The 13,367-nt window shown below is 43.6% G+C and overlaps 2 protein-coding genes and 4 non-coding genes across 8 annotated transcripts in view; 5 read left to right on the top strand and 1 right to left on the bottom strand.

Moving 5' to 3' along the window:
- The window catches only part of ZWILCH (zwilch kinetochore protein), a 48,736-nt gene extending 41,971 nt beyond the window's left edge, over positions 1 to 6,765 (bottom strand). For 2 of the 3 annotated variants that reach the window (XM_032175627.2, XM_058428042.1), the window contains exons 1-2: positions 6,650 to 6,753; positions 2,884 to 2,935 (exon numbers count right to left, since the gene is read on the bottom strand). In XM_032175627.2, the coding sequence (XP_032031518.1) occupies positions 2,884 to 2,935; positions 6,650 to 6,702 (105 nt within the window). In that variant the 5' untranslated portion in view covers positions 6,703 to 6,753. Of the gene's footprint in view, positions 1 to 2,883; positions 2,936 to 6,649 lie in introns of all 3 variants that reach the window. The other variant, XM_032175629.2, reaches the window with a different exon arrangement.
- A 9-nt stretch (positions 6,766 to 6,774) lies between these two features.
- RPL4 (ribosomal protein L4) lies at positions 6,775 to 13,030 on the top strand. Its single transcript, XM_032175631.2, has 12 exons — positions 6,775 to 6,815; positions 6,938 to 6,953; positions 7,173 to 7,250; positions 8,801 to 8,972; positions 9,166 to 9,272; positions 9,580 to 9,718; positions 10,429 to 10,553; positions 10,836 to 10,965; positions 11,236 to 11,392; positions 11,966 to 12,049; positions 12,166 to 12,286; positions 12,693 to 13,030. The coding sequence occupies exons 1-12, from the start codon at positions 6,775 to 6,777 to the stop codon at positions 12,936 to 12,938; spliced, it is 1,416 nt and encodes a 471-aa protein (XP_032031522.2). The 3' UTR covers positions 12,939 to 13,030.
- On the top strand, positions 9,016 to 9,087 carry LOC116482694 (small nucleolar RNA SNORD18). Its single transcript, XR_004251966.1, has one exon. It is a non-coding gene; the product is annotated as a small nucleolar RNA SNORD18 (small nucleolar RNA).
- LOC116482781 (small nucleolar RNA SNORD16) lies at positions 9,420 to 9,518 on the top strand. The gene has a single exon (XR_004252046.1). It is a non-coding gene; the product is annotated as a small nucleolar RNA SNORD16 (small nucleolar RNA).
- On the top strand, positions 10,246 to 10,317 carry LOC116482692 (small nucleolar RNA SNORD18). The gene has a single exon (XR_004251964.1). It is a non-coding gene; the product is annotated as a small nucleolar RNA SNORD18 (small nucleolar RNA).
- On the top strand, positions 11,022 to 11,090 carry LOC116482693 (small nucleolar RNA SNORD18). Its single transcript, XR_004251965.1, has one exon. It is a non-coding gene; the product is annotated as a small nucleolar RNA SNORD18 (small nucleolar RNA).
- Positions 13,031 to 13,367: the final 337 nt, after the last annotated feature.

Genomic DNA, 13,367 nt, shown 5'->3' on the forward strand with positions numbered 1-13,367 from the left:
ATGTGTCTACAGAAGCAGAGATTGGAGTGATGTGTTTACAAGCCAAGCAATACCAAAGATTGCTGGAAACCATCAGAAGCTAGAAAGAGGCAAGGAAAGATTCTTTCTTAGAGAATTCAGGAAGAGCATGCACCTGCTGACCCATTAATTTCAGAATTTTAGTCTCTGGAACTGGGAGAAAATAAATTTTTGTGTTTGAAGCTGCCTAATTTGCAGTATTTTGCTATAGCAGCTCTAGGAAACTAATACAGATATCAAGCAGCAAGAATTCAGGCAGGAAGGGAAAAATGAGTTTACCTGGATATATCTGATTCTTGAGTTTGGCTAGTGAGAATTCAGTGAAGGGTAACTCTATTTGCATATTTCTTTCTTGATTACTTACTCATGTCCTTTGCCTATTCTTCTTCTATAGTTTTTTGTCTTTCTTTCTCGTTGATTTTTTTTTTTTTTTTTTTGAGACGGAGTCTCGCTCTGTCCCCCAGGCTGGAGTGCAATGGCGCAATCTCGGCTCACTGCAAGCTCCGCCTCCCGGGTTCACGCCATTCTCCTGCCTCAGCCTCTCCGAGTAGCTGGGACTACAGGCGCCCGCCACTACGCCCGGCTAATTTTTTTTTTTTTGTATTTTTAATAGAGACGGGGTTTCACCGTGGTCTCAATCTCCTGACCTCGTGATCCGCCCGCCTCGGCCTCCCAAAGTGCTGGGATTACAAGCGTGAGCCACCGTGCCCGGCCTTTCTCGTTGATTTTTATTTTTATTTTTTTGCGATAGTCTCACTCTGTCGCCCAGGCTGGAGTGTAGTGGTGCGATCTCTGCTCACTGCAACCTCTGCCTCCCAGGTTCAAGCGATTCTCCTGCCTCAGCCTCCCTAGTAGCTGGGGTAACTACAGGCACAAGCTACTGCAACTGGCATTTTATTTTATTTTATTTATTTAGACACGGAGTTTCACTCTGTCACCCAGGCTGGAGTACAATGGCTTAATCTTGGCTCACTGTAACCTCTGCCTCCCAGGTTCAAGTGATTCTCCTGCCTCAGCCTCCTGAGTAGCTGGGACTACAGGCACACGCCACCATGCCCAGCTAATTTTTGTATTTTTTAGTAGAGCCGGGGTTTCACCATGTTGGCCTGGCTGGTATCGAACTCCTGACCTCAAGAGATCCACCCACCTCAGCCTCCCAAAGTGCTGCGATAACAGGCGTAAGCCATCGTGCCCAGCCATCTTTCTCATTGATTTTTAAGAGCTATGTATATAATATATATATGGCCACACACACACATAAATATAGGTATTATAACTTCTCATTCATGAGTATTTCCCCCCCAGCTTGTCTGTTAATGTATACTTTATTTTAGTTTGCTAATTATTTCATGGACATAGGTTTTATCTCCCCAACTATGGAGAGTTTACTTATGAAACAATCAGCACATATTAGATGCTAAATATATGAATGTTTATAGCGGCTCTCATAATCATCAAAAATTGGAAACAACCCAATGTCCTTCAACTGGTGAATGGATAACCAAACTACGGTACATCCATACAATGGAATACTACTCAGAAATAGAATGAGCTGCTGATACACACAACAACACAGATGAATCTTAAATGCATTATAGTAACTGAAAGAAGCCAGAACCAAAAGGCTGTATGATTTTATTTATACGATATTCTGGAAAAGGTAAAACTACAGAGACAAAAAATAGATTAATGTTTGCCAGGAACTAAGGGAGGGGAAAGCGCTCACTGTAAAGGGACATAAGAACATTTTTGGAGATGATAGAAATATTCTATATCTTGATTATAGGGTGGTGACTAAATAATTTATCAGAAGTTCGGCCAGGCGCACTGGCTCACACCTGTAATCCCAGCACTTTGGGAGGCCGAGGCGGGCGGATCACGAGGTCAGGAGATTGAGACCATCCTGGCTAACGTGGTGAAACCCCGTCTCTACTAAAAATACAAAAAAATTAGCTGGGTGTGGTGGCAGGCGCCTGTAGTCCCAGCTACTCGGGAGGCTGAGGCAGGAGAATGGCGTGAACCCGGGAGGCGGAGCTTGCAGTGAGCCAAGATCACGCCACTGCACTGCAGCCTGGGTAATAGTGCGAGACTCTGTCTCAAAAAAAAAGAAGTCATAGAACGGGCCGGGTGTGGTGGCTCATGCCTGTAATCCCAGCACTTTGGGAGGCCAAGGTGGGCAGATCACTTGAGGTCAGAAGTTCGAGACCAGCCTGGCCAATATGGTGAAACCCTGTCTTGACTAAAAATACAAAATTAGCCAGGTATGGTGGCTCACGCCTGTAGTCCCAGGTACTCAGGAGGCTGAGACAGGAGAATTGCTTGAACCTGGGAGGCAGAGGGTTCAGGGAGCTGAGATCACACCACTGCACTCCAGCTTGGTTGATACGAAGCAAGACTTCGTCTCAAAAAAAAAAAAAAAAAAAAGTCATAGAACAGTACCCTAAAAGGATAAAATTTACTGTATGCAAATTAACTTCAATAAACCTGACTTTTAAAAACAGACAATCGGCCAGGCGTGGTGGCTCATGCCTGTAATCCCAGCACTTTGGGAGGTCATGGTGGGTGGATCACCTGAGGTCGAGAGTTGGGGACCAGCCTGGCCTGACCAATGTGGTGAAACCCTGTCTCTACTAAAAATACAATAATTAGCTGGTTGTGGTGGCAGGCACCTGTAGTCCCAGCTACTCGGGAGGCTGAGACAGGAGAACTGCTTGAACCTGGGAGGTGGAGATTGCAGTGAGCCGAGATCACACCACTGCACTCCAGCCTGGGCGACAGAGCGAGACTCCGTCTCAAAATAAAAATAAAAATAAAAACAGACAATTTTAGGATTAGAGTTGTGTTTAAAAACCAAATTGTTCATACCTCATAGAGAAATGGGTCTTTACGGATTCCTTTCTTTTCTTCATTAAATTCCCTGAAATGCAGAACCACATGTGAAAAATAGAACTACATTATCTCTCGTTATTCACACTCAGGAGTCAGTCATCACTTTATCTCTGCAGGACACCTATGGGAAAGGCAAAAAGCAAATACTTACAGCAGCCCTAAGATGTAGTTGCGGAGAGAGAAAAAAAGCAGAAAAGAAGCATTAGGTTAAGAAGAAAAGAGAAACGAAAAAAACCTGTGATAGAGATTAATAGACTGTTGCCCTCAATTGGGTACAACTGATTCTCAGAGGCAGCAGGAAACTGGGTTGCCTACCTCTACTCTGTGTCTTGTCAAACACATCACTAGTTAAAATTAAAATATAACTTGCCACATGACCTTTCAAAGTAAAAATTATTGGATTCTGATCTGTTACTGAATCAATGGGTAACCACAGAGAAGTTACTTAAGGGTCCTAGACCTTAGATTTCTATCACTAAAATGGAAGCATCTGTCCTCCATTTTAGTGATAGAAATCTAAGGTCGAGGACGGTTTCGCGCTGTCGCCCAGGCTGGAGTGCAGTGGCACAATCTCGGCTCACTGCAAGCTCCGCCTCCCGGGTTCACGCCATTCTCCTGCCTCAGCCTCTCCTAGTAGCTGGGACTACAGGCGCCCGCCACCACGCCCGGCTAATTTTTTTGTATTTTTAGTAGAGACGGGGTTTCACCGTGGTCTCGATCTCCTGACCTCGTGATCCGCCCGCCTCGGCCTCCCAAAGTGCTGGGATTACAAGCGTGAGCCACCGCGCCCGGCCATTTTTATAACTTGTTACTCGAAGTTAGTAAATTTGATTATGTTGACCATTTCCTTTTCAAAATGTAAGCGTGAAACTCTAGGATATCATTTAATTCAAGAAAGTTTTAAAATAGTGAATCTAAAGCACTTAAACTGTAATCCATTAACATACCAAAATGCACACCAGCCTGATCTACACTGAAAAGAAATCTTTAGTCATTGAAGGAACCCAACAGAACTGTTTCAAGAAACCATTTATATCTATATTTGATCTAATACTATATGACTTCCCGAAATAGAAACAGAAGAGCTAGGCCTATGACTAATTCACTTTTGCCATATTGTGAAAGATTGTGATTTATTCTTACAGATGTTTATGTCTTATGTATAACTCAGGGATGTTATTTAATCAGTCTTTTGTTTTTTTTTTTTTTGAGATGCGGTCTCGCTCTGTCGCCTAGGCTGGAGTTGGAGAGCAGGGGCGCGATCTCCGCTCACTGCAAGCTCCGCCTCCCAGGTTCACGCCATTCTCCCGCCTCAGCCTCCAGACTAGGCTGTAGGACTACAGAAGCCTGCCACCATGCCAGGCTAATTTCGTTTTCGTATTTTTAGTAGAGATGGGGTTTCACCGTGTACTTAATCAGTCTTGCAATAATGTCTCAAGCATGTTTAATAGAAGCCAGTCACTCCTGCTAGATGCTGAGAATATCAAACAAAAGCATAGTCCCTGGTTCATAGTCCTGACTGGATTCCTAGAAGTAAACCACAGTTCCATCGTGATAAGTGCTCAGAGAGAGGCAAGTATAGGAAGCTATGGTAGAAATTTAGCTATAGGCCTTAAACTTTATCCTGAAAGCCAAGAGGAACTCACTAAATGACTTTAAATGGGAAAGATCTGACAGTAATGTGGAGAGTAATAACTTGGAGTCCAGGAAAATAGCTGTGAATAACTTGTAGCACTTCAGAGAACTGATAATGGCCTGAATGAAAACAGCATGGATGGAGGGAGAATAAGAGGATCGACTAGATAAGGCAGGGGTGGGGGTTTTGGAATTAGAACTCTTCAGAGACAGAATTCAGAAGTAGAATGTCCAGTTGGAGGAAAAGATTAATTCAGCTTTGCAGGTATTGATCTGAGGTCCCGTGTGAAAATTCCCACTGAGGGGGGAGGGGAAACAGTGTTATACTTTCTATGTGAAGTATAAAGGGTTTACATAGGCCGGGCATGATGGCTCACGCCTGTAATCCCAGCACTTTAGGAGGCCAAAGTGGGCGGATCACGAGGTCAAGAGATCGAGACCATCCTGGCCAACATGGTGAAACCTCTTCTCTACTAAAAATACAAAAATCAGCTAGGCGTGGTGGCAAGCGCTTGTAGTCCCAGCTACTCGGGAGGCTGAGGCAGGAGAATCGCTTGAGCCCGGGAGGCAGAGGTTGCAGTGAGCCAAAATTGCGCCACTGCACTCCAGCCTGGCAACACAGCGAGACTCCGTTTCAAAAAAAAAAAAGGGTCTAAATAAAGTTGTATCAATAGAGGACTTATTTATTTATTTAGAGACAGGTTCTCACTACTCTGCCCAGGCTGGCCTCCAACTCCTGGGCTCAAGCAGTCCTACCACCTCAGCCTCCAGAGTAGCTAGGATTACAGGTATGCACCACCATGCCTAGTTAATAGGACATTTTTATGTTTTTTTTTTTTTTTTGAGACAGAGTCTTGCTCTGTTGCCCAGGCTGGAGTGCAGTGGCATGAGCTCGGCTCACTGCAACCTCTGCCTCCCGAGTTCAAGCAATTCTCCCAAGTAGCTGGGATTACAGGTGCCCGCCACCATGCCAGGCTAATTTTTATATTTTTAGTAGAGACGGGGTCTCGCCATGTTGGCCAGGCTGGTCTAGAACTCCTGACCTCAAGTGATCCGCCGGCCTCGGCCTCCCGAAGTGCTGGGATTACAGGCGTGAACCATCTGGCCGGCCTTATCTTAAATAAAGATGAAACAGCCATAGAATGAAATACTATATAGCAGTTAAAAACAATGAGATAGATCTATAAGGAGTCACAATGAAAGATGTCCAAGACATGCCAGTTTTTTTTAAAAGCTAGTGCTCTTCCTATTCAAAACGTTTACAAGCGTGACTACCTTTGTAAGCAGGAAAAAAAGCAACGAAGACAAACAATGAAAAATTATAACATTTAGGAAATCATGGGCTAGATTACACAGTGGTTCTCAAAGTGTGATGGCCAGCCAGCCATATCTGTTACACCTAGCATTTATCAGGAGGGCAAATTAATTGGCCCCATCTCAGACCTACTAAATCAGAAACCCTGGAAGCGGGGCCCAGCAATCTGTCTTTTGGACAATCCTCTGGTGATTCTGATGCATGCTAAATTTGAGAACTATGGATTAGATTTTTACATAGGATGCAGAACTTGATGGAATCCTCTTGGTAGTAGTACTTCACCATAAAAATAAAATGAAGTCTTGGAGCACAGCGAAAATAAAGATGGTTTCAAAACGCAACACACCAATCTGCTATCATTACAATTGTAGCTCATGTGGCAACTACCTCGAATAATAGAGATTAACAGACTAACACCACATTTCACTCTAAGGAGTCAACAAGGCTTTAAACAGGGGAAGGATGCCAACACCTAGTTTTCCGTATCCCGGGTGGTGCCTCTACTTATGGCAAGTGTGTCCATCAGCATAAAGAATAAATCGCCTCTTGGAACACTTGCCACCTTCCATCTCGTTTGATGACGTACACGTTTTCTCCTGAGACAAGCAAACTCCCACACGCTCAACCCCACACCGCAGCTGAGAGCCGGCCTCTCCCCAACTCCTGGACCCCAGGAAAGCTGGCAAAGCGCTGATCCCCAAAGAGTGGCAAGAGGCTTAGGGCGAGGATCTAGATACCCAGGGAAAGAAGTGCTGTCCCAGGACCCCAGCCAAAAGAAGAGACTAGACTCACTGAAGGAGACGAGAATAAAACTCCTGTGCCGCGTAGTTCAGCCGCTCCCACATCCCGCCCCAATGTGAGAGCGGGACCGGAACCGCCAAACTGAACAGCGCGCCCGGCCGTCGACGTCAGGGGTCATGGCCCCGCCCCGCCGGAACTATTTTGACCCCCCGCCCCCGTAAGTCCCGTTTGTCCTCAAAGTTAAACTTTCGTTTCAAGCCACCCACAGCTATTTACTATGTCAATAGTCTTCAATTTCCGTCTGCAATAATTAAAATAAGCGTAGTGGTTGGGGAGAAGATACCCCGACTCGCGAGTTGGCCACGCCCCTGTGGATTATTCCGCGAAGAGGAGTCTCTATTTTCTAAGAATTATCATTAGCTTTGGAAGAAAATAGTTACCGTAATTTCCCACAAATAAAGAAATAACACTTTCGTTTGTATTTTTGTAGTGTGGCAGAGAGATATGTTGTGTATCCGTGTTGGTTCTTAGGCGGGGCAAGGTGGGGCGGTTAAGGGGAAGGTGATATATACAGCGGAAGGGGAAAGCACTTCCTTTTCTTGTGGCAGCATCCGGGCTGAAAGTAGCGTGGCTGTGTCATCTCTCCGCCATGGTGAGTGGAAATCCTTTTGGCTGGCCTTACCCCGTAGCTCGGGGCCAGTAAGGAAGGATTTGGGGTTCGGAGCATAGAATCTGTAGGAGATAGAGCGAGGAGAAGGAGATGAGGACCAAAGGCGTGGAGTGGAACTAGGGTGTGCGGCGATACGGCAGCCATCTTAGAGGCAACGTGGAATTCCCAGCGCAGGACGCACGGGGAAGCAGTAGTGGAAAGCACTGGGTCGTTCTCAGGAGCAGTGGGACCTTTTCTTAGAATACTTGCTTATTTAGCCTCTTTCTGGATGCTCGTCTCTGCCTAGCTTAGGAATCATCTCTATTAAAAGCTTTCTGGTTCTATACGCTTAAAATTGTTCTGTTCGGTGTCATTAAAATCTTTGAATCCTTAGCCAACTCGTAATAAGACCAGTGTTATATGTGTACTGCTTTTCCACAAATAGTGTTCGTATATACTACGTAGTGTTGTGTGCCGGGGGAGTTAAGCGAACAAAACAGACACTGTCCTAACTGGGATCGTAGTTGAGTTGGACTAAATACATAGTAATATTCCATGGTACTGAGAGATGAGAACGTAGGGAATAGGAGTGGTTTGGCCTTAAACAGTTAACAGAGAAAGCTTAAAGTGGCCTGAAGGATGTGAGAAAGTTGGCAAAGAGGAGCTTTAGAGTGAACACGGAACGTCTGAGGCAAGTGCGGGGTGGTCCTGAGACCGAAAAATATCTGGAGGAGAGTATGGGAGTTGAGATCAGAAGTAGAGAAGATTGTGTAGGTCAGCCTCAGGATTTTGATTTTACTCACAGATGGGAAGACTTGGAGGTTTAAACAAAAAGTAGTATCACTAGTCTTTCTACTGGTGAGCTTTGGAAACGTGTTTAGTAGAGGGTGAGTGGGACAGGGATGGAAGTTGGGATGAGTAGAGCCCGTGTAGACAGGATTTGCTGATTAATTGGCATTAAACAGCATCTCCAAACCTTACAATATGGTTTTGATTGAGCTGTTGTGCTTTACAAGGCTTGCTTTGAAAGTTTTATGATAGGCCGGGCGCGGTGGCTCACGCTTGTAATCCCAGCACTTCGGGAGGCCGAGGCGGGCGGATCACGAGGTCAGGAGATCGAGACCACGGTGAAACCGCGGGTCTCTACTAAAAAAAAATACAAAAAATTAGCCGGGCGTGGTGGCGGCCGCCTGTAGTCCCAGCTACTCGGAGAGGCTGAGGCAGGAGAATGGCGTGCACCCGGGAGGCGGAGCTTGCAGTGAGCCGAGATCGCGCCACTGCACTCCAGCCTGGGTGACAGAGCGAGACTCCGTCTCAAAAAAAAAAAAAAAGAAAGTTTTATGATAAACAATTCTCTTTGAAAATAGAATTGTGCAGTGGAGCTTGAGATTCTAAGGGTTCTAGTCATTTACTGCTATTTTAGTTTAAGCGTTGTTTGCCCCACCATACCAATCTCTTCTACAATTGAGTATTTAATGGTATTGTTGGCCTATGAGAAGAGTTTGCTTCCAACGTTACTTGTCAATAAAAATAATCCTTTCCTTTTTCTTTAGGCGTGTGCTCGCCCACTGATATCGGTGTACTCCGAAAAGGGGGAGTCATCTGGTAAAAATGTCACTTTGCCTGCTGTATTCAAGGCTCCTATTCGGCCAGACATTGTGAACTTTGTTCACACCAACTTGCGCAAAAACAACAGACAGCCCTACGCTGTCAGTGAATTAGCAGGTATGGATTTATACCTTCTGCAGATATTTTAGGGACTGCTTTACAGTAGTGATGAAATTCCACTTCATTGGTCCGTGTTTCTGAACCACATGATTTTCTCGGATATTCTGATGCTGTTTGCTACCATGCATAATAGTCATGGGTTGGTATGTATGATGAAGCAGCTACAATTTTTATCTCTTCTCAATTTCAGGTCATCAGACCAGTGCTGAGTCTTGGGGTACTGGCAGAGCTGTGGCTCGAATTCCCAGAGTTCGAGGTGGTGGGACTCACCGCTCTGGCCAGGGTGCTTTTGGAAACGTATCCTTTGTTTCACTACCTAAGACTGGTCAGCTCTGATGGAATTTAACAGCCTGGGTTTGGTTTATTGATGATAATACGGTGTAAAAATACTACCTTCTTTTGTCTTGAAGAGAAGGGACTTCATTTATATGGAGTTATTTTGCTTGCAATGATGTCGTAATTTGCGTCTTACTCTGTTCTAAGCGACAGTTGCCTGCTGTCAGTAAGCTGGTACAGAAGGTTGACGAAAATTCTTACTGAGCAAGAAATAACCTTGTTTTAATTACTAAAATTTGAGGAATGTGATTCTTGACTGGAAAAATAGATGTGTCGTGGAGGTCGAATGTTTGCACCAACCAAAACCTGGCGCCGTTGGCATCGTAGAGTGAACACAACCCAAAAACGATACGCCATCTGTTCTGCCCTGGCTGCCTCAGCCCTACCAGCACTGGTCATGTCTAAAGGTTTGTAATACATTGTATCATAAGAGTTTGATAGAAGAAATAAGACACCTATGTTTAATCATTAGGGTGATTTTTATTCACAGTAACCCATTTCAAGATGGCTAGAAGAGAATAATTTGAATGTTTTTAGCATAAAATATTTTAGTTCATGGATATTCCAGTTACACTGATTTGATATTGACAAATGAGTGCATTCAGTTACCAAATGTACTCCAGAAATACATGTTACATATCAGTTTAAAAATTTTTTAATCAAAAATATTTTGTATCAGTGATACAAAATGCCCCACTTTTCTTTCATGTGAACCTTTGTTAAAATTGCACATTCTTTTCATCCTGAAGTGTCTGATTAAATTTTAATCCTTTACTAAATATCAGGTCTGGCTACTTAAATCTGACAAATCAATCATCAGCGAATACTAGCGTAACTGGGGAACTAACTATTCAAGTAGTGGTTTAGTATATCCTTAGAAAACTTCCTACTTAAACTTGCCTGTTGTGTTCCCCACTGCATTTTTATTTAACTGTCAAAATGATGAGATTCCACTTAATTGGTCCGTGTTTCTGAAACACATGATATTTGTGGAAATTCTGACTTGGCAACCTGAATACCATTTTGCTTTTATTGGTTGTATAAAACGTTTGATTTTTTTTTTTTTTTCCCAAAAGGTTCAGGATAACCAAGTAAGTGTCAAATTGGTTTTTGTTAGGTCATCGTATTGAGGAAGTTCCTGAACTTCCTTTGGTAGTCGAAGATAAAGTTGAAGGCTACAAGAAGACCAAGGAAGCTGTTTTGCTCCTTAAGAAACTTAAAGCCTGGAATGATATCAAAAAGGTCTGTTTAATGAGCACATTTACAGTTTGGTACTCCTTGTTCACAGTTTGTCACTTTGAATTTCAGAAGATAAGAGCAGTATAGCCAAGCCTTAATATGTGAGAGAACAAGAACCTCAGAGCCCAATTACTTGGGTTTGAATCCTAACTGCTGTTTATGGCTCTGTGTAACCTTGGCAAGTTATTGTGCCAGTTTAATCATCTGTAAAATGGAATTAAAACTCTGAAAATCTATTGCAGAGATTGTATCTTAATCACAATACTAAAACTGCTCACTTTGTAGGTCTATGCCTCTCAGCGAATGAGAGCTGGCAAAGGCAAAATGAGAAACCGTCGCCGTATCCAGCGCAGGGGCCCGTGCATCATCTATAATGAGGATAATGGTATCATCAAGGCCTTCAGAAACATCCCTGGTAATTAAACTGCTTACATATATTGACTTGGTATACTCTGCAAGTCTACTCAGCTTTTGTTATGATGAGATTCCATTTACGGTCCGTGTTTCTGAAACACATGATTTTGTGGAAGTTCTGATTTATGGCTGAAAGAGTTGCACCATTGATGGTTGAAACTTCATAATTAATAAGTTCTCAGGTACCTTTTATAGCTCTTAAGCCATAAAGATGATTTGTGTTTCTTTTGTTGAAATACAGGCTCCCTAATTTTTCTTTTCCTTTAAAAAGGAATTACTCTGCTTAATGTAAGCAAGCTGAACATTTTGAAGCTTGCTCCTGGTGGGCATGTGGGACGTTTCTGCATTTGGACTGAAAGTGCTTTCCGGAAGTTAGATGAATTGTATGGCACTTGGCGTAAAGCCGCTTCCCTCAAGAGTAACTACAAGTAAGTATCTTTCATATACTAAGCCCAGATGTTTATATCATGGATATTAACATTCAGAATTGGCTTACATGTTTTCTAAATAATTTTTTTCCCATTTTCCCTTACGTGCAGCAACAGTATGCCAAAATGGGACTCACCTGGTCTATATTTTTGGTTTTTCTTTGTTTTGTTTTTGAGACAGAGTTCTGTCTCGCACACGCTGAAGTGTAGTGGTGTGATCTTGGCTTACTGCAGCCTCCACCTCCCGGGTTCAAGCAGTTCTCCTGTCTCAGCCTCCCGAGTACCTGGGACTACAGGCGTGTGCCACCACACCCAGCTAATTATAGAGTTGGGGTTTCACCATGTTGGCCAGACTGGTCTGGAACTCTTAACCTCAGGTGATCCACCCGCCTCGGCCTCCCCAAGTGCTGGGATTATAGGGGTGAGCCACCGCACCGGGCCTGGTCCATGTTTATGAGAAGTGATAGTGTAGTAGATATTTTGGAGAGCATAGTGGTTAAAAATAAAGCTTCAGTTGAGCTTGTTCTTTGGTTGATTACTTTTACATGTACATGTCAATCTTTTCCCTTTCAGTCTTCCCATGCACAAGATGATTAATACAGATCTTAGCAGAATCTTGAAAAGCCCAGAGATCCAAAGAGCCCTTCGAGCACCACGGTAAAGTGATACTTAGAGTGTAATTCTTGCCCCAACCCTGTACTATTGGTTGTTTCAAAAATTTGTATGTGTATAATGTTAAGTAAAGTGTTGATACAGTATCTGCCTTTTTATAGCAAGAAGATTCATCGCAGAGTCCTAAAGAAGAACCCACTGAAAAACTTGAGAATCATGTTGAAGCTAAACCCATATGCAAAGACCATGCGCCGGAACACCATTCTTCGCCAGGCCAGGAATGTGAGTGGGGTTTTTTGTTTGTTTGTTTTTGAGACGAAATCTCGCTCTGTCACCCAGGCTGGAGTGCAATGATGTGATCTCATCTCACTGCAACCTCCACCTACCAGGTTCAAGCAGTTCTTCTGTCTCAGCCTCCCAAGTAGCTAGCACTACAGGCGCACACCACCATGTCTGGCTACTTTTTGTATTTTCAGTAGAGACAGGGTTTCACCATATTGGTCAGGCTGGTCTCAAACTCCTGACCTCAGGTGATTCACCTGCCTCAGCCTCCCAAAGTGCTGGGATTACAGGCGTGAGCCACCACGCCCGGCTGGTTTTTTTTTTGTTGTTGTTTTTTTTTTCTTCCTGATACATTAAGTTCTTAGAAGGATTTGATTCTTACTGTTTTCTGTCTAATTTGTTGCAGCACAAGCTCCGGGTAGATAAGGCAGCTGCTGCTGCAGCAGCACTAGAAGCCAAATCAGATGAGAAGGCGGCGGTTGCAGGCAAGAAGCCTGTGGTAGGTAAGAAAGGAAAGAAGGCTGCTGTTGGTGTTAAGAAGCAGAAGAAGCCTCTGGTGGGAAAAAAGGCAGCAGCTACCAAGAAACCAGCCCCTGAAAAGAAGCCTGCAGAAAAGAAACCTACTACAGAGGAAAAGAAGCCTGCTGCATAAACTCTTAAATTTGATTATTCCATAAAGGTCAAATCATTTTGGACAGCTTCTTTTGAATAAAGACCTGATTATACAGGCAGTGAGAAACATGACTTGTTGGTGTGTTCTGTAAAGCTTGGTTAGAATTTTTTTAAAGTGACATTTTGTTGGCCATAATTTAGACTGTTAAATTTTATATAGTGTGGTATAAAATGGGGTACACTATATAAAATGGGGCATGGATTTATACTAAGTCCATGGAGTTCAGTGGAAGGGGAATGATAAAAAAAAAATTCTGGTTTTCTAAATAATGTGGCTTGAAAAATAGGTGTAACAGGACTTGGTCGGAAGCGCAGAGGCTGTTCAAGTTTAGCTCACCACCAGATGGAAAATAGGTTAAATTCTGTAAAGATTTAACTTTAACCACAAGAGGGCACAATTGGAGAACAC

The sequence above is a fragment of the Hylobates moloch genome, unplaced genomic scaffold, assembly GCF_009828535.3.
Source record: "Hylobates moloch isolate HMO894 unplaced genomic scaffold, HMol_V3 SCAFFOLD_14, whole genome shotgun sequence".
Lineage (NCBI taxonomy): Eukaryota > Metazoa > Chordata > Mammalia > Primates > Hylobatidae > Hylobates > Hylobates moloch.